The 20,188-nt window shown below is 31.4% G+C and overlaps 2 protein-coding genes across 8 annotated transcripts; both read right to left on the bottom strand.

Moving 5' to 3' along the window:
* LOC109347785 (WD repeat-containing protein 43-like) lies at positions 6,998 to 13,608 on the bottom strand. 7 transcript variants are annotated; one of them, XM_019587848.1, is made up of 13 exons: positions 13,532 to 13,608; positions 12,836 to 12,997; positions 12,033 to 12,140; positions 11,820 to 11,929; positions 10,795 to 10,949; positions 10,622 to 10,710; positions 10,011 to 10,527; positions 9,235 to 9,330; positions 8,442 to 8,683; positions 8,065 to 8,147; positions 7,729 to 7,840; positions 7,437 to 7,511; positions 6,998 to 7,341 (listed from the first exon to the last, which is right to left on the bottom strand). In XM_019587848.1, the coding sequence occupies exons 2-13, from the start codon at positions 12,926 to 12,928 to the stop codon at positions 7,156 to 7,158; spliced, it is 1,866 nt and encodes a 621-aa protein (XP_019443393.1). In that variant the 5' UTR covers positions 12,929 to 12,997; positions 13,532 to 13,608; the 3' UTR covers positions 6,998 to 7,155. The 7 variants fall into 7 exon arrangements, with proteins under 7 accessions (XP_019443393.1, XP_019443392.1, XP_019443394.1 ...); XM_019587847.1 differs by having other exon boundaries at positions 13,537 to 13,593; XM_019587849.1 differs by having other exon boundaries at positions 12,836 to 12,951; positions 13,532 to 13,557.
* LOC109347173 (acyl-protein thioesterase 2-like) lies at positions 15,075 to 19,380 on the bottom strand. The gene is made up of 9 exons (XM_019586895.1): positions 19,292 to 19,380; positions 18,531 to 18,645; positions 18,163 to 18,199; positions 17,183 to 17,252; positions 16,935 to 17,039; positions 16,282 to 16,432; positions 15,821 to 15,903; positions 15,537 to 15,630; positions 15,075 to 15,298 (listed from the first exon to the last, which is right to left on the bottom strand). The coding sequence occupies exons 1-9, from the start codon at positions 19,320 to 19,322 to the stop codon at positions 15,214 to 15,216; spliced, it is 771 nt and encodes a 256-aa protein (XP_019442440.1). The 5' UTR covers positions 19,323 to 19,380; the 3' UTR covers positions 15,075 to 15,213.

Consider the following 20,188-nt stretch of genomic DNA (forward strand, 5'->3'; position numbering starts at 1 on the left):
ATATGCACTGTTATTATTGCTATATCAATTGTGCTATATATCATGTATGTTATATATATTGTGCTGGACTCTTGGGTTTTCTACTTTTTGATGAAGTCAAAAGGGGGAGAAAAGTTGGGAGAATTGGGAAAATGTATTTTCTGTCAAATTTTATTCCAGGCACTTCACTCCAAATGAAAGGGGGAGCATACAAGATAGGGGGAGCATACTCAAGACAACTCAAGATATATCATCAAGTATGCTACTCTCATAAAATTCAGAAAGCTACATTGTCAAGAAGATATTGGTTTGTCATCATCAAAAAGGGGGAGATTGTGAAGAAGATCTTGCTCCTGACCTTGGCACGGTTTTGATGAAGACACCAACATCACCAAAAAGAAGAAAAGGAAGATGACTTATGAAGACAAATGAAGATAAAGCTTCAAGACATTAGATTAAGTCTTTGTAAGTACTTCTATCCTAAACTCTTAAGTATATACAAGTATAATTGCTCAAACTATTTTTTAGAAAATGTGAGACACTTTTAAAAGACTTAAAACATTTTTCAAAAATAGTGTGTAACAGGTTACTTCATTAAGTAACAGGTTACATGTGTGAGAAAAGAGTTATCCAACTGAAAAACTGATTTTTGAAAGCTGAGTAACCCATTACTCAAAGTGAGTAATCGATTACTCAAAATAAATTTTAAGTATCTGTTGGGCAGAGAGTTTGAGTAACCGATTATTCAAAGTGAGTAACCGATTACTCAATGTAAAATTCGAATTTCAAGTGGACAGAAAGTTTGAGTAACCCATTACTCAAATGAGTAACCCATTACTGAGAGTTGTTGAAAGTGTTTTTCATATTTCAAAGTGAAAGGTGTTCACTCCAAACGAAATCTCTTCACTCCAAACAACTCATACACTTTTAGAAACCTTCAAAGGGTGTTTGTAAACTCTATATAAAGGCTCTAAACTCTCACACAAACAACATACAATATACAAGAGAATACATACAACTTTCATACTATTTTCTCAAAAGCTCTCACACTTTTCTTAGAACTTATCTTTGAACTCTTTGCAACTTGTTCTTAAACTTTCAAGTTAATTTTGCAAAGTTGCTTTAAGTGTTTCAAAGACTTTTACAAAAGAGCATTATATACTTCTATATATATTCAGAGTTTGGATTGCAAGTTACATAAGTTTCATACTTGTAAAGGCAATCTGCCATAGTTGAATATTCTTCATTGTTGTAAAGAATTCTTTCTTTCACGGGGTGTGAAGAGAAAGGGGAATATATTCAATTCTTTCTTTCACGGGGTGTGAAGAGAAAGGGAATTGATTCACTTGGAAAGGGGTTTTCCAAGGGTATAAGAATTAGGGAGTGTGTAATGTACATAGAGATCTCGGGGTGAGATATTGTAATTACAACTCATAATTCTTAGTGGAAAAATCTCTTGTGCGGCAAGAGTACTGGATGTAACCTTCGGTGGACAGGAAGGTGAACCAGTATAAAAACTTCTTGTGTACTCTCTTCTCCTTATCTCTTTCATTTTATTTCCTATTATTTTTCTGCATATTATTCCGCTGCACTTTAACTTTGATTTTGCAGAAAAATCGGCCATTAATTTAATACAACTAATTCACCCCCCTCGCACTCTGAGACTTACATAATGTAGTCTTCTTGCTTGGAACATCTCATTTCTAATTCTAGTACATGTCTCTTGGAGCACTGCATTTAAAACATTCCATTCTACTAGCAAAGTTGTGCTCATTGCATTCTAATATGTTCAAAGGAAATCTAAATAAAAAAAATAACTCATGATTTGTCATGACAAGAAAGAGTACTACTTTACATTTAAGTGGAGCATGTTTTGAACTTAAGATCACTAAGCATAAGGGACCCAAGAGAAAGACAACTAATAGTTTTCAAAGTATATATGTTACTCCTAAAAGTAGTCAAAGAAATAAAGATATCAATTGCATGCATAAACTTCAAAGGCTGCATGCAAACTAAGCATAGATTTTCATGATAAAAAATGGTAGATAACTATATATATATATATATATTTGTATAAAATTAAGAGTGAATATTCATTTTCATCCTTAAAAATTTCCGTGTATCAATTTGATTCCCGAAAAAGTAAAAATTCAAACTAATACCTAAAGATTGTGAGTGTGAGTCAATATAGTCCTTGTCAGGGATCATATAAAATACAAAAATGATTAATTTGACTTATATTTGATATTTTTTGGATCATTTTGAGTTTTTCAATTTTCAAGGACAAAATTCATACGCACAAAAATTTTAAAAGACCAAAATAAATCTTCACTCTAAAATCAATCACCTGATTTTTTTTGTTAGCAAAAAGGATAATTTATATTAAGTACCAAAAGTACAAATAGTTACAAGTAAATTTCGGGAGAAATACATGAAATCGACAATAGTAAAATCAATCACATGATACATAACCAATCACCAGATTTTCATCCGGGTCTTGTACCAAAACCTCTTGATCTCAAAATCTCATTATTGAAACCTCCACTAGCCAAATCATCTTTGAATGCACCACACTTGAAGCAACTAGAGCGGCTAGCAAAGTTATGTGTACAACAGTTAGCATCAGAACAATACCAATCACCTGGTCTAACATCTGATCCACTCATCATAAACCCTAATGTTGAACCTATTCCTCTTCCTCCTCCAAAATACAAAATGAAAAAAAACTTAGTTATGGATTAACTTATGTGAAAGCTATAAAAACAAGTTTCGAGGCTGACATAATAGAGCACATTATTAATAAAAGTGATTCATTGCTGAGATTATTTACAAGACTATAGTATAGAATTGTTTTGAAGATTAAATAGGAATGAAAAAATATGATTGGTATAATAGAAATGAAAAATAAAAAGACCAACCTGAAGATAATATAGTAAGTTGAAGTAATAATAGAGATATGAATGAATTAGTGATGAGGAAATGCAATAGGGGTGGTTTATTTATAATTTTATATACAAACAGAAAGCACACAAAAAAGAGAAAATAAATGGAGTGTAGTGTTGTAGTACTTTCTTAGTGTTTTGAGAGGGACAACCTTGATAAATGGAATCAATGATTTCTAAAGGAGGAAAAGGAGATAAAGGAAATTGTAACTACAATTCCTAAGAAAGAATTATTTTGAATTTTGAATAATATACTTTAGCTGTGGGCTACAATATCATTTTGTTTTAGTTTTAATGGTATGGTAATGAATGAAAACTTTGCTAGAAGAGTAGAACATTGGAATAATGTCTTTCCATTTTTTATAAATTAAAAAATATAAGTAAACATCCAATTAGCTTTTTGGTTATTTTGGGTTAACTATATTAAGTATAAATTTTATGATTCGACCCCTTATTCGATTAAGACCGGCCGGTTAGGTCAAAAATAAATTATTAGTCTAATTTGATTATATAAATAGATTTTACAAACACTATTAACATGACTAACGAGATAGGGACTTAAGTGATTATACATTATTTTATGCTTATTAATAGGATGATCACCTAATTTTATCAAATACTTCATATTCAATCATCTAAGTTATAAATTATAAGCGTTAACCCTTGATTTTTCACATTTGACATGCCTTTTCAGTCAGATTCAATCATCCAACATCATCAGCATCATTATTTAAGGAATGATTTAAATATTTTTTAATGTAACCTTAACATTGAAAAATAATGTATAAGCTTTGATAATATAACATCTCTACTACTGTATAAAGGCAAAATATGCCTAAGGAATGTTTAGGTAATTGAACAAGTGTAATTTTTATATTCCAACTTTTTTCTTACTATATAGAAATGCAAAATATGTCTAAAAGATATTCAGGTAATTGATCATGTATAATTTCATTCAATTCCATTTAGTAACCACCATGACATAATTTTTATATTACAATTTTATCCTTTTTAATATATCAATGATAATTACAAGAAATTTCCACATATTCTTTTGATTTATTCTTTTCTATCAATATATCACTACTATTTCACATATTCTCCTACTTATATTTTCTATCTTCATTACCTCAAGAAGAACTTTGACCCACACGAAAAACATCCAGTGACACACTAATCATTATTAGAGATACAAGTTGAGAAATTTATAAAAACTTTATATATATTTGGTATCAGAAAAATAAGAATGTGAATAGACAGACACGAAATGTCAATCGACACACTAACATTAGTAATGTTGATGTAATGTATATAGCATCAAATTAACACATACTTTCTCATGGTCTATAGCAAGTGGGGAGATATCTAAGTCAAACAAGTAGATCATCTATCACTAACAATGTCTCATTTTATATATCAAATCAATCAAAATATTATTCTTTATGTTGAATTTTTTCTATTCATATCAATATATAATTAACTTGGGATAACAAATAAGATATCATTAAAGACAGTTGATTTCTATCCACAAACCGATCCACAAAAAAGAGCATGTAACCTAATAGCACAACAGAGAATGTCCAAAGATCTCATCAATCAAATAAACATGAATACTAGAAAGGCCCTTTGACCACACCTAGTGGTTATATGAAGCAAATTCGGATAGCAACCCCACATACAGAATCCATGTATAAATTCTTTTTTTATGTATATCAAGAAAAGGAAATCAAATGAGGTTACTTTGTTTTTATACGGCAGTAGGTCAAAAATCGAAAATTCAATTAATGTGAGTAACACTTATTAGATAGATTAGACACATATTCTGAATTCAAAATAGATTAATTCTATACATATTAGATAAGGAGATAGATACTCTTAATTATAAAAAAAAATCCATAATGAAGATAAAATATAAATAAGAAATACAAAGAATTCTCATAAGAAATCAAATAAGATATTGAAAATTTCATCTACATTATAACATACTTTTGCAATTGAAAGATAAATAAACTATAGGAAGAGTCAGAAAAATAAAGTGGGCAAAATTTATTGGACAACATGGAACCTTAGTATAAAACTCACATATTATAAAACTCATATATTATGGTTTTGTAAATGAATATTAGTAAAAATCATATAGAGATTTGGCCCACAAATTATCTCTATCTCAATAACATCCATGATGGGATGCATGCATGTCCCTTTCATGTCGAGTACTCTTTGGGAGTCAAAATATATTTTGACAGTTTCGAAAAATAGCTGCTTCTTTATAATTTGAATATTCTTTTATTCTCTTATAAAAGTAGGAATGAAAGGGATTGAGTAAAAGGTTATTGATAAAATTAATTATTAGGAGATGTTAGTATATCAAATAAATACCACCGTCAATATAAATGATTTTGGAAGTGTAAAACTAATGGGAGAATTAACTAATGGGTTTAAGAAAAAAATCTTATAAATAAGTTAAACATCGTATATTTGTTAAGAGATCTTCATTTATGAGTTACAACATTCCTCCATGGGCTAAGTAAGACTTGATACCACATCTTAACCCAAAACCTTAAGGTATTCTATCTATGAGTCCATTCACTTATATGTTTTTTAACTCATTCATTTTTTGTCCAATGTAAAAGTTCTTCATTCACACTTGGAATACCCAACAATATAACTTAAAACTTTAGTACATATGAATCTTATCGATATATTTAATATTTATCGATCTAATGGAGGCAGAGAAATTAATTTAATTAGTAGTAGAACTTTGAAAGAGAAACATACAACAAAATTAAACAAATGAAGAAAAGGAGAAAAAGAAAAGACAAATGTTGATTTCAATAAATATTGAATTATATTGAACTATTTCATTCTTTCTCTTTCCATCACACTAACAAATTTTGATATATATATATATATAATATAATTTTATCTATTTATTTATTGTCTTCTTTAATTAAATACCCATATTTTACAGAGAAAATGGGTTATATATACATCGACACCCAAGTTTAAGTATATCATTTACCATTAATTCATATATTAATAGTAGTGAACATTTTAAATAAAAGTAAAAATATAAATATATATTGAATGATATAAAACTACATAATTTGTTCATATTGTATATTCAAAACTTTAACTAAAAATCTGAGGCAAGATGATATATCTGGCTTCCATTCTCTTGGGGAAGGGTAAATGGAAATAGAGGCGAAGTGTAAAGAAGAATAAAGAGGTAATTAAGTTTATATGTTACAGTTTTAATACTTCAATTTTTTCTTAAATAATTATAACATGAAGATGATAAATTCTATATCAGAAAGAAATAAAAATACGAATCGGCAGACATTATGGGTTGACAGGCAATGGTTATCATCAATCAACTAATGGCAACGTGACAAAATTCTAAAGGCCCATTCCCTCTACCAATTTTCAATCACGTTAAGTAAATTCATAACACTGCCTTAAGGAGCCACATGCCTTTCATGTGTAACGAAATTGGACACATGCTTATCACACACGAGTTAGGATTCTCTCTATTAACAGAGTGACAAATATATTAAAAAACAAAAAAAAATATACAATTTTCAATAATATTTATTATTTTCAGTTATTATAGTTAGTGAAATCAACTACACCTTTTTGTAGAAAAGAAAGTTGACATTCCAAGAACATAGCTACAAGATTGGTGAGAATAAGGGCCAAACTTAGGTAACATTTATTATACAACTTAACTTAATTCTTGTTTTTTGTGTTCAATTTCATGCAACCTTCAACCTTTGTTCTTGTTTATTTCTCCTATTTCCCCATCAACATGAATTACTCCAAAACTCACATTACATAATTAGGATGTAGATTCACCTCTAGTCTTATATTTGATATTTACATATATAACATTAATGTACAACTCTATATTAGATGTTGATTCCAAATGTACAAATGAAAATGTTCATTTCACTAGTTTTGCTAAGACCCTTGGTCTCTCACTTTCGCTATTTTTCGCATTTATTTTCTCGTTATTCTTACGAGTACCCACCTTGCCTGTTAGAAAAGTAGGCGAGAAAAATGGACATTTGATATGAGTAATTTATGATGAAACAAAGTGCAATGAGGTTTATATGTCTTGTTCTTTTGTTCCTACCTACTAATATACCTTACCATGAATGAAGTGCTATAAATTGTTCACAGCTGAGACTTTAGTGTTGAAAAAGAACAGAAAATGTGCATATAACTTACATTATCACTCTCCCATCATATCATCACTTCCATCGATATCACTAACATCACCAAATGCTTCGTCCGATTGTTGGTCACCTTTGCTATCTTGGTCCGTTTCCATGGCGTCGTCCTCAGATTCTTCTTCACTATCCTTGTCCTCATAGATAACTGGAATTGTTTCACCTTCGTCTACCTCCTCTTCGATAACCTATGCACCAAAGAAACCGCCAATGAGAATAAGTTGATCGTAACTTATACTGATCACTGTATCACACGGAGATAGTGCAAAGAAAAGAAGCTTACCCCGGAGTAAAGAATGTCTAAGCAACTTGACAGTTGAATGGCAGATTTAAAAGTCGACACTCTAGACTCGATCAACTGCACAAAACAACAGATCAATTAAGGAAAGAACTATCGGTGCAAACATGATCAATAGTTATATACTTATATATCATCCTACAAGAACTATGGGTGTTATAAAATGCCTTTTTTTAAGCAAACAAGATGAGAAGAATGCTTTTAAGTGATAGCTTAGAAGACAATGGTAAATGACATGTGTAGTTCTTCTCAAGTGTAATCATCATACAAAACTAACCTGATACAAAGAATTCAAAGCTTGTAATGAAGATTCATGTGACATTATTCCACTTGCATGATGTAGAAGTAGACACTTCAGCCATGGAAGAGCACATGCCAAAATTGCACCCCTAAACATGAGAATAATTTATATACAGAGGTCACAAGAGTTGATAAAAAAACGGAGAGCTAAAACGTTATTTAAAAAATGGTCACATGAATTTTGATGCAGTACATAAAGGGTCAATTATTAATAATCTGTTTGGTCGATGTTAAAGCTACTGCATATGGATACTATCCGTGTTAAAGTGGTGCCAGTAGTGTACTGTAGCAACCATAGTTTATATTTATTTACCTAGATTCAATAATGGATATGAGTGAGTGTAGAAGTCTGAGGACATTGGATGGGTTCAACTCTGCAACTGACTTTTTAATAACCTGCAAAAGGAATTACATCATACATAACAATAAGAGACCGAGAAAGTGATAAACTTCATGTTCAAATATATATATATATAGGGAGTGACTCAAGTGAGAACAGTTCTTGTATAAAAACCGTGAGAATAATAAATTTGGTTCTTACAGCCATACTTGGATGGTTAGGATTAAGAGTTAGTTATTGATCACATGATCGCTTCTTTTAATCTTGACCGTTCAAATAAGACTCAATAGTCCATAATAACTGTTCTCACGTATACCGACAATTTAGTATAAATAGAAGGAAAAAAGAACCTTCTCATCTTGTGTGTACAAGCAATCGAGCAGAAGGGCACGGTCGTCAGCATTTAATGCTTGCTTAAGCAAAACATGCACAGAGTCTGCACTTGGAGGCTTTGCTAGGACAGAAGACTCTTGCTCTTTATCACTCTTGGATTTGTTCTCATCCAACAAACTGAGAGTGGCGAGTTTCTCTCCCATTGTTGGCTCACTCGGATCATCATCAAGAAGGACTCCATCTGCAGCATCACCTTGATCTATATATCCAATACCAGTACAAGAAATAAAGATCAATACTTCATCTAGAATGCATACTTATCGGAATGGTAAAATTATTACTAATCGTATAAAAATGGTGGCCCAATGCACGAGGCTCGCACCTATTGGAGTATAGGAGGGTAGTCAGGGTACATGTACATAGTCTTATCCCTACAAGTGGAGATGTTGTTTCCAGGATTTGAACCTGACCTCTTGGTCACTAAGCAGCAACCTTATCATTGTGCCAAGGCTCACGAGGATGCAACAGATTTTAGGAAAAACCTTATTGTCATTTGAGACCCGAGGATGAAATTTAGTGAAATTAATTGTCTTAGATTTTAGCAAGAATTTTAAGAAAACAAAAAAAAATTCCTTTATCTTTAAAACTCAGATTTCTATATGTGAGTTCAGAAGTTTGTCATGCAAATCATGCATACACAGATACTAGAGGTACTTCAAATTTCAGGTTAACAAACAGCCATGAGTGAAACTGTAATCTCAAATTCAATGGCAACACAAGACCCAAAAAACGAAATTCGAAAATCAAAACACAGATACTTACCAAAGTCCACTTTGTCTGTTGTGGTTGGATGATCAGGATCAGATGTTGCTTGTCTCTTCTTAGATTTCTTGTTTTCAATTGGTACTGCAGATTTAAGTTCCAAGTCAAAGGGACATGTATATTATACAGGAGTTAGAAACATTAGAGAACTTGCAAGGGTTCCAAATTAAAAAGTTTATAATCCATCCGAAGAGTCAGCTCGGTTGGTAGAGCGAGACATACAGTGTGAGCACTTGGGTTCAAACCCAAGCAACTGCACAATTTCCCCCCTCCCTCATCCCCGTCAAAAACTTCGCCTATCAAAAAAGGAAAAAGTTTATACTGCCTCCGTTCCTTATGTTTTGACCTTTTCATTCTGTTCAAAATCTCTTGATTTCTTAGAAACCCAAGACTCAACACATACCTTCTTTTTCTACTATACCCTTATTTATTGCATCATCTTTTTTACATCAATAAGGATTAACAAAAGATGTGCATAACCTTAAACTTTTGCACAATTTAATCGATTTCTTAATCTATGTGCATAACCTTAAACATCAAAACTTAAGGAACAGAGGGACTGAGGGAGTAATGTTTTATTCGAAATAGAATTTCACGAGCTTGTTAGTAATCTATGACAAACAATCTCCCACTGAAATGGAGTACGAGTATTTAAGATTTAGTAATAATGATAAAAATAAAAACTTCCATATATATCAACTCAAAAAGAACCAAAAAGGAGGGTTGTCGGAAACAAGAACAAAAAACATAAGAGTATATCAGACCTGTCTCGAAAGGATTGTCATGCTGCTGAACAGAATTGGTCTCATCTCTCACATTTAAGGCTATATTTTCTCCCCCGGAATTGCTAATATTTAAGACACTAAACTGAGGATGATCAACAGAACCATAAGCGACAAGAGCTTTAATCTGTTCGTCTTCCTTGAAAGGTTGTATTCTAAATGCGATAATTGAATTACGCCTTTTCTTTGAACTTTCACTGTTCTCCTTGTCTGCTTTCACAGTAATTTTAGTTGGTTGTATCTCCTCTTCAGAGGAAGCACTCAAATTCCATACATAAGTTGTGCCTGAACCCGAAACTGCGAAGACGACTAAGTCATCTTCATTGCAACCGTGGTGGCATTCAAAAAATAACGGAGAATGCCTCATTGGGAGTGTAGGACCACTACTAACAGTTCCAGAATTTAAATCACACCTCCAGACTTGAAGATTTTTACCCTCAAAATCTGATGTAACTACAGCTTTGGCGTCACTGGATATAGAAACATACTGTACATTTCCCTGTTAAGGAATCAAAGTAAAATCCGGTGAGGTTTTGAGATTGCGAAGACAAATATTCATTTGTCGAGTTATTAGAGTAAGTGATAAAGCTTACCAAATCATCGGGGAATGTCAGAACCTCTTTCCCGTTTTCCCAACTTTTAACCCGTAGTTTAGAGCTGACAATAGCTAAATATTTTTCATCTGGAAAATAAGTAAAACGATGAGTGTGAAGTAAAAATATCAATGGTTATGAAGGATGACGTTCCAAATTGATTTAGTACTCACCATATGAGAAAGCCAGAGAAGAGATGGATTTTTTTGAGATTTTAAACTCCTTCAAAACCTCTCCTGTTTCTATATTGATATCAGATGCGGTCCCCTTATGTCCGACAACATGAAGAAGATGCCCTTTATTTGCAAATGAAAGTCCACAAACCCCCCTATATGATAACAACATGCTGTTATTAAGTATCATTTGAATCAATTGAGAAAATGTGACAAGCTTTTAAATTTATGATGAAAGTACGTAATCTGTGTAGTGTGTACTAGATGTTTATTCATATATATCTATCATAGGCCAAAATGAACAATACAGAGAGTCGAAATTTTATTGTATAAGCAAGCCGATAAACAAACTCATGCATTTTTTTAAACATTGAACGACACCCTCATTCGCATACAGATGATAGAACACAATCAATAACAAAAATGGAGAAAGGGATGTCATAAATGATCATTAAAATAAAATGTTCAATTATAATCTATTTGTGAACATGGAGAATACACAGTGCAGACTGTGCAGTTGACTAAACATTGCCTCGTTAACTATGGAAATATGCATGGCCACATGGGTAGACGAGAATGTCAAACCATTCGTACATGCCTTCGTGGAACCAAAAGAAAATGATATTTGGGTCACACCAAGAAGGATTTTCCAGATTAACTATATGTTCTTATAGGTCCAGCAGACTACCTGAACGTACTTGGTCTACCTATCAAAGAATCTTTTGTCATAGTGGTCGCAGCAGCTAGCTGTCGCGACCCGATCTTCGGTTGGAAATCAGCTCTGTGACTATAGTCTAAGTAACCGAAGTCAAGCAGCAGTTTTACATTAGTAAATAGGCTGCCATGGAAAAGATACCATTCATAGATATTACATGGAAAACAACCAAGAAACACTCATTTCAGTCATGTGTATGCATATTTTACTTTATTCTACAACACCATTATCTCGAGTTTACAATATATATGTATATAATAGAAAATAGTTCATTAAAAAATTTAAAAACATAAAACAATTGTTAAAATACCCGGGATGGCTAGTAGTCCACTTTCTCTCACCGGTGGAAACATCGACAGCCAGAATACTTCCATCAACTGCGCCAAGAGCTAATAACCAAGTCCCCTGTTCTTTTCTACGCTAATTACAAAAGTGCACAATCCATATCAGAGAATAAAAAGTAAGATTCCAGCATAAAAAACATTATCAGTGACTAAAAGGTTATCCTAGGAATCCATACTACCTTTTTTCCTGTGAAACTGCATGCGATACAAGAATAATAACTAACATCATGATCTCCATCTGAAGCCTTCCACTCTGCTACCGAACATCCATTGCTTGTGTTCCAAATCTGAAAATTATAAGAATTTTCATTGTGAACCTCAAAAACAAGAAGTAAAACCATAGAATTCCGGGAATTTTTTTTTCATTTGCAGCTGCAAAGCATATTGATCATTGAACACTACATTGGCTCTCCGATTGACAGATAGTAATTTATAAACCAAGTTATACGAAGAAGACTTGTGACAATAAATTGCCAGAGGAAAAGTTAGTCTTTATGAAATAACTGTTAATCTACCATTATTTAAAAGTCGATATTTTTCATGCAACCTTTATAAAACTTGGCTCGCTTAAATAAAGTGCTACCTTCTTTAACTACTTGGCTCGATAGTGATTAGTGTGAACACCTAATTTCATCCGGGGTCATTTCAAAATTTCTAACCAGTGTTCGACCGAAGATTAGGGGAGGCGACATATAGCTATCCACAAACACTTAAACGCAACCACAATGTTAAATTAACAGTGCCCCAATGTAGAAGTTCTTTCCTATTTTCAACAAACATTGAAGAAACATCATTTTCATTAGTAACAACTAGCAACAATAGACAACAAACTTGTGCACAGGAATAATTCAAGAAAACTACTGTTGTTTGCGTAGCTCGCAACAATTCTAATAGCAAAACTCATCATTTTTTTAACAATTTCCAAAAACTACTACCAAATATCAGATGTAACTATAAGGGGGTGAGAAGAAAGTGAGTTTACTTTGGCAGTCCCGTCGGCGGACAGAATCACAACATAGTCGCCGTTACGAGTGAACGCAGTGAGAGCAGGTTTCTTCAAATTATCCTTCACCATCTCAGCAAACCTTCAACCTTCTTCTAAATAGAGAATTTTGAAAGGCAAACAATACGCTAGCAACGAAACCTATGCAATCAGCACTGAGCAAAGATCAGAACTTCACATTTATCCTAACAAATAGACCAACTGGGTTACTCAAACTCAAATGTAACACAAATAACTAAAAGTTCAACAAGGGTCTTTTTGTTTAGGTTTAAAAAAGTGATTCTAATCTAATATACTCTCTTAAAGTGATTTTTTTAGAAGTTGAAAACTATAGCTTCTCATATTAACTTAATTTCAGCTTTTTTTTATCAGCTTCCACTTTTGAGTAAAAACCCAACCAATGAACCAAACTAACATGTAAATGTTAGAAGTGATTTCTTCAGATAAAAATCACTTTTTTGGGAAAAATTCTAAACAAACAGAGCTAAATGACAAAACTTTATAACTTAGAAATCACAAATCAGCATTAGCAAACGAATAACCACACAAAACATATGAAAAATCAAATGGGGTCCACACATGATAAAACATTTTGGATCATAGAATATTTATCAAAGGGAATATTTTGCATGTATTAAAAGATTACAATTTTGGTATAGAAAGGAACCAAGGTACATTACTGATGTTTTGGCGCGAGAAGAAGGTTCTGCGTTGTGGTGATAGCAGCTTGTGATGGGAAGAGGAAAGTTGAAGAAGGTACAGTACGAGGTTTATGTCTAGGTTTAAGAAAGGTTAAAATGGTCATTTCGTAAATCTTAAAATAGTGGAATATAACAAATTATGAACTTATACATTTCTACAAAATTCACTAAAAAAAACATAAATATATTTATTTAAAAATATATAATATTTTGAATATGTCTACTAGAATATATAATAAAGTTACTTATTAATAATGGAGTTTTGCGGTCTATTTATGAGTTTAAGTTTAGAGAGGAATGAAAGAAAATGTAAGGTTTTATAATTATTTTATCGGTATCATGTTTTTCAAGCATTCATCTTCTCTTTTTATTACTCTAAAAAAACCAACTCAAAAGCTATTAACCATTTAATAGGAGATAATGAACATAGATTCCTAAATCACAATACAATGTATTGTATCACTTTTAATTATTTATTCAGTACTCTTAGTTGACTAAGAGTAAGAAAAACCTTAAATATATGTTTGATAGTTCATTTGGGAGTGACAAAGTAGAAAAAATGTGATTAATTTCAAAACAATCTAATAGTTTTTTTAAAACAAGTTTGAAATTTTAAGTTTATCTAAATAACTTTAATAAGTCTTTAAGTATTTTTTTTTTAAAATGATAATCAATATTAGATAGATTATAGCTTATTGAATTGGTTAATAAGCATCATGAACAAAAATGAAGAATAACATAACTTTTTTTTGTCTAACCAATAATATCCTATTATGAAGAGGATCATATTCAAGTTGATAATATCACTATTTTTTATTCTTAGGTCTCATATTATGTTTAGGATCTTCATAGACTGAAACTTAGATCTATAATTAAGAGTAAATAAACATGTATAAGTTGAACTAATCAAAAATTGGAGAAGACAAATCAATTTTGAAAAATGAAAATTCTACATTTTGAAAACTAGCTTCTCCAAACCTACTTTAATATGTATTCAACAACCATATTAGCTTTTGATTAATTTCTCATGTTTATCCTTTAAATATTACATGTCCTTTCAAGTTATATAACAAATTTGGGTAATAAAGCACCCATACAAATATTACTGTCACCAAAACATAAAATGGGATATTGTATTCGAATACTATTTTTCAATTTTAGATAAGCAATCCAATTTAATTTTTCTTGAAAATGAATAAAACTATTTGATTTTATTTTTGGGTTTCAATAATTTGCATGATGTCATAGATTGAAACATTATACCAAAACAACATTGTCTGAAATTGATAAATAAAGGAACTAAGTTCCCTGTAATGTTGTTACAATATCAATTAAAACAAAATCTTTCCGATAGTACAACACATTCTTTCACTATATTCTATGATAGTCGGAAATACTTAGAAAACACATTTTTTGAACTACTAAGGGTATTCCTTATCTTTTAGGTAAAGAATTAATCTTTTCAGGATTTATAGCTGACTCTTCCAACAAGTGTTGCTCTTACAATACACATTGACATCTTTATTTCTCAGAAACATGTCAAAAAAGGGACCTAAAAAGCTAATTCTCTTATACCATATTATATATAGGAACTGTTCCATGATCTATTCACTTGTTACATGTTTTATAGATAAGTTCTGATTTATACTGTGTTTTTTATGAGGATCCCTCAAACCCCAACCTTGAGTTGAGCCAATTGGAGACATCAATCATCTCTCTAGGAACTGTGTAATGACCAAGCCTGCACAAAATCACAAACCAAATGGTGAAACAATTGTTTTAAGCCTTTAAGGTTTGTTTGTGAGTTTAGTTTTGGACGGGATGGAAGAGAAATGTAAAGCTTTAGAGTCATTTCACAAGTGTATCAAACCTTTCTCTTCACTCTATTATACTCCGAAAATCATCTTGCAAACAGATCCTAACTAATGAGTGATCCTATTAAAATTAGATCATATCTTGTAAAAATGATAAGTTATTACCCTTCATAGGATTTGAATGTAATATAGTGAAACCCTGCTGAACTTAAGGATTGGGCTGATTTCTCTCCATATTTGTAGAGTACTTCATCATCACCTATAACATGAATTTTTGGAAGTAAGCTTCAATTAAATTCTCTCTTATGTGTGAATAAATATATCACCATTTGAATATTTCAATATATATATGAATAATACTCTTTACACAGCACACTTTATCTCACATATCACTAATCTACTGAGATGATACAATCAAAGCTTATTATATAAGATGTATAGATACATACTGATTCCATGACTCAGCAAAATGGGTAATGAAGCTGCTCTCCTTCTTGCTTCATATGACACTTCTATTTTGTTCCTTAAGGTCCTACATAAACAGCATTTTCCAAAAGTAGCAACCATTAGAGTTTAGTATGTGACTGAATGGACCATCATAAGTACTTATGATTCAAAGGGGTTATTCAGAATACATTATATCCTCCGACAAATCCTCTTGATTATTAAACAAAGATTTTTGTTTATATCTTTTTATATTTCCAAGATAATGTATTTGTCTTTTCATTTAAACTTAGTTTCTCAAGTATTAGGAGGATATGTTAAGAAGATAAAATAATGTTCGTACATCTTTTCTTTCAACTTTGGTTTTATAATACAACATAGTTTGCGTTATAAAACAAAGTTGAGAGAAGTTATCGAGGAGGAGAATAAATATACACAAAACACTTCTGAAATAATATAAGCATACCTTGATCCTGGAACCCAACCACTTAGTCCAACAACAGCTCTTAAGTTGATAGGGTATTGAATGCCATTTCCATACTTTCCTATAGCAAAACAAGTTGCTGAGTGTAGGGCCATTGCAGCACCCATACTGAACCCTCCAACTCCAACTTTCACTGTCAGAAAAAAAACATCATATTTTAATGAATATATATATATATAGTATAGAGTGACATAAGGTGGCCAAATGGTTAAAGTGGAGGGGTTTAAGGAATGAAATAAAGAAGATTGTGAGTTCGAGTCCCACCTAGCAAATTAAAATACTAATGTACTAATATTTGCCTATAAAAAAAAGGATAGAATGAGTGTGCATATTATTGATTTTTTGTTGTTGGTATAAACCATCCTATTCAAACACTACAACATTGTAGACTAATTTGGATTCGAATGAGGTAGCAGCAAGTGCTACAAAATTCCACCTATGTGTATTTAACTTAATTGTATTCTCATAGACTCGAACTTGATATCTTTAATTAACGTAGAATAGATCACTTGATCTACGTGTTCAGTGATGTGTACATATTTGAGTTTGATCAATTTTTTCTTTCATGTGAATTAGGGTTTGTAGAATGAAGAAAACTTAGGTAAATCCTATTTATTATTCAGCCTTGAATGTACCATCAGCTGGCTCTGTTGACAACAAGTTCGCAATGTGTGCTGCTGAAGCATCTAAACCTTCCCAATCATTTACACCATCTTCTGAAATTTCTCCCATATCAAACCCTAGCCAATGTTAAATAACAAAGTAAGTGTTTTTTAAATAACATGTTAAAATCTCGGAAACAACCTCTCCACTATCTACTCTCCTCAAATTTTACTTAGTGGGAGCCTAGTGCGATAGAAACAGAAGAGGAATTTAATCTTACATGCAGTGCAAGGAAAACCACCAAGTATTGCTACAGGACGAGTAGGAGCAGTTGGGCAAATCCATTTAATCTGAACCATATCATATATTTATCAGAACAAATAGATAAGTTGTTAGTTTCTATAAACATGAATATTTTTTAGTTTATTCCCAATTTAAATTTTATATTTTTGTGTCATTTTACATGAAAAAATGTATTTCAGTTCACTCTCATGCACTAAAAGCAAATAAATTTTTATTAGAAACTATCTCCAAAATAATTATATTTACTTGGACCAAATACTTAGGTAAGCCATCAAAATTATTATTATGAGTAATATACTGTCAATGTAAATATTCATACATAATTACTATAATTAGTATGCATTACTTTTTTGTTGACTTTTTTGAAGAGTCAGTAATGATTAAACATGAATGATGAATGTGTTAGAAATTTATAATTTCTAATTAAGGTGAATATCATATATTTAATACAATTATATCAACTATTTATTTTGGATTACAAAACAAGTGATCTAATTAATGACAACATATAAGATTTCTAAAAATAACAGATATGAGCTTAATGAGTGGATACCCAAATGATTGGCCTATAGGGGATAATGTGAACAGTTATTCCAATACATCAAATCACAAATAGTTTTCACATCTCCCTATTAGAGAGAAAACGAAGGTCCCAAGAGGAATTAAGGATTTGGTTGAGGAATACCATCATACCAAAACTCTCTCAAAAGGTATATCAAATGAGTAGATCAAAGAACATAAATTCAAGTATGACAATGTCCTTGTTTATATATATATATATATATGAGAATCATGAGATTCAAGATCCTGCGATCAATATTTCACCAATCATCAGGGAATATCTAATAGAATATACAATGACAGTGCATAAAACTTATATACCGTTGATGCATACATTTTTTTTCTCAATTATTATAAATATGAAGTGGAATATGTGTGTATAAGTTCATTTCTTACATTTGGAAGTGGAAGGGATTCCAAGAGCTGAGATGAGCTGCAATGAAACAAAGATGAAATTATTTATTATGTTTGTCTCAAGGATTATGATTAGATAAGAGAACAAACATGAATTTGGAAAACACATGTTTTTTGGATAAGTTAATATTCATATATTCTTCTATAAGAATCATGTGATGTTACTCAATTTAGTAGAGAAATAAGTGATCTTGTGCTCCCCTAATAAAGAAACTAGTATATACTCTTCCAAATTAAACAACACCCAACAATTAAAATATTAACTTTTTAATTTCTAAAAGAATTTATTCCTTGGTAGGAGAATGAATATAATAATAGTTATAACTAATATTAATGCTAAAAGCCATTACCTCAAACCATTATCACCAAGACCATGCAGCCAAACTATTGTGGCTTCATGTTTTCCTTTGGGCCTCACTACATGTGTCTTCCCAAACTCTAAAGTTCTTGGAGCAGTTCTACTACCTTCAAATCATCACATATACATTTTATAAGATTCATCACACTTAAACTAACCAAGAGAATTATCATTGATGACAGTTACACAATACAAAAGGAAACAAGATGCAAGGATTAAATAAAAATGAATTTTCAAATATACAAAATAACCATGACATAGAAAGAAAAGTATACCCACAACAGCGCGCATATTCTAGCCTGCACTATTATATGTATGAAATATATAACAAAGTTAGTTGGAGGTGGCGCTGTTGCATTGTTATATGACATATAATAGCGTCCACAAAAGCGCTATTAATCATGATTATATACTACTGCACTTGCATAGAAGCGTCTGAAACATTATTATATATCTAAAATGGGCATGGTTGAATATTAACTCTGGCATAGTGAAAGAAAGAAGTTTATGGAAGGATACTAATAATCCTAGTTCATGCATGAACAAATGAAAAGGTTTCATGAATATCAAAATAGAGAAATCATATAATGTTTCTTTGCTTCTTTTTTTTTTTGGTATAATTTTCTCCTTAAAATGCGTATATACAAAAGACAAAAAGCATGCAAGAGATAAAGATAACTATGTCTATGATATGGAATATATTGTTCAAACTTTGATGTTCAAATAATATGTCTCAGTGAGAGAAAAACTAACCAGAGCCCATATGAAACTGTGCATGGCTCATTTTGCTATTATACACTTTCAAAGTGATACAATCTAATGAAGCGAGTGAAGTTTCTTAGAAGAAGTTATAGAATGAAGAAAATGCAGAATGGTGATGCTTCTTTATATAACAAGAGGAAGAAGGTGGAGGTGGAATAAAACGTGTGAGTATGTGTGCATTGTGATATATACGTGTTGCATGCACACTGCTCAAGCTATAGAGTGTGCTTAAAACCGCTTAAACAAATATCTATGTTCCAAACTATGTTTTAAATAATGAATGTATAATTTGTTTTAATTAACCTAACATGTTTTTATTGGTGCGGGTAAGGGTGAGCATAAGCCTTGTTGGGATAGATTAAGGTTTGTCCCTTATCCCGTTTGAAATGTTGGTCGGTTCATTTTTTGAACCCGACCCTAAATCTGAAGCTAATCCAATTATAAATATCGATTGAGTCAACCTTTAAACTCGATCCCAACCCTAGACTTGGTTAAATATAATACATACTCATTTTAGATAAAGTCTTCTCAATATTATTTATTATTATGAATATGTAATTTAACATATAAGGTATATATATTAGTACTAATGTATATATGATAAAAAAATTAGAGAATAAATGATATTTTCGACCAAAAATGTGTCATCATTCGGTATTCTCTACATATTTAAATAGAGACACATACAAACATGATGAGTGAATAACTATAAGACGGATTGAGCTGGATCCTGCTTGGTCCCTACTCGATCCTAAACATTGATCAGATCTAACTTTTGAACCCGAACTCGGCCCTAGATCTGATGAGACCCAATCCTATTTGGGTCTAATCATGATCAGAACACACCAGTTAAACGGATAAGGTCAAATCTTATTCACTCGCAAATAC

This window comes from Lupinus angustifolius, chromosome LG05 (assembly GCF_001865875.1).
Source record: "Lupinus angustifolius cultivar Tanjil chromosome LG05, LupAngTanjil_v1.0, whole genome shotgun sequence".
NCBI lineage: Eukaryota > Viridiplantae > Streptophyta > Magnoliopsida > Fabales > Fabaceae > Lupinus > Lupinus angustifolius.

Bases quoted from the DNA above. Each gene is read 5' to 3' on its own strand.
- LOC109347785 (XM_019587848.1), bottom strand. From the start codon at position 12,928: ATGGTGAAGGATAATTTGAAGAAACCTGCTCTCACTGCGTTCACTCGT. The intron at 10,711-10,794 runs GTGAGTACTAAA...CTTATTTTCCAG, and splicing joins TTCTCTGGCTTTCTCATATG to ATGAAAAATATTTAGCTATT. The intron at 7,841-8,064 runs GTAAATAAATAT...TCTCATGTTTAG, and splicing joins ATATCCATTATTGAATCTAG to GGGTGCAATTTTGGCATGTG.
- LOC109347173 (XM_019586895.1), bottom strand. From the start codon at position 19,322: ATGAGCCATGCACAGTTTCATATGGGCTCTG. The intron at 18,200-18,530 runs GTAATGGCTTTT...GTTTCATTGCAG, and splicing joins CTTGGTGATAATGGTTTGAG to CTCATCTCAGCTCTTGGAAT. The intron at 15,631-15,820 runs GTATGTATCTAT...TTCATGTTATAG, and splicing joins TTTGCTGAGTCATGGAATCA to GTGATGATGAAGTACTCTAC.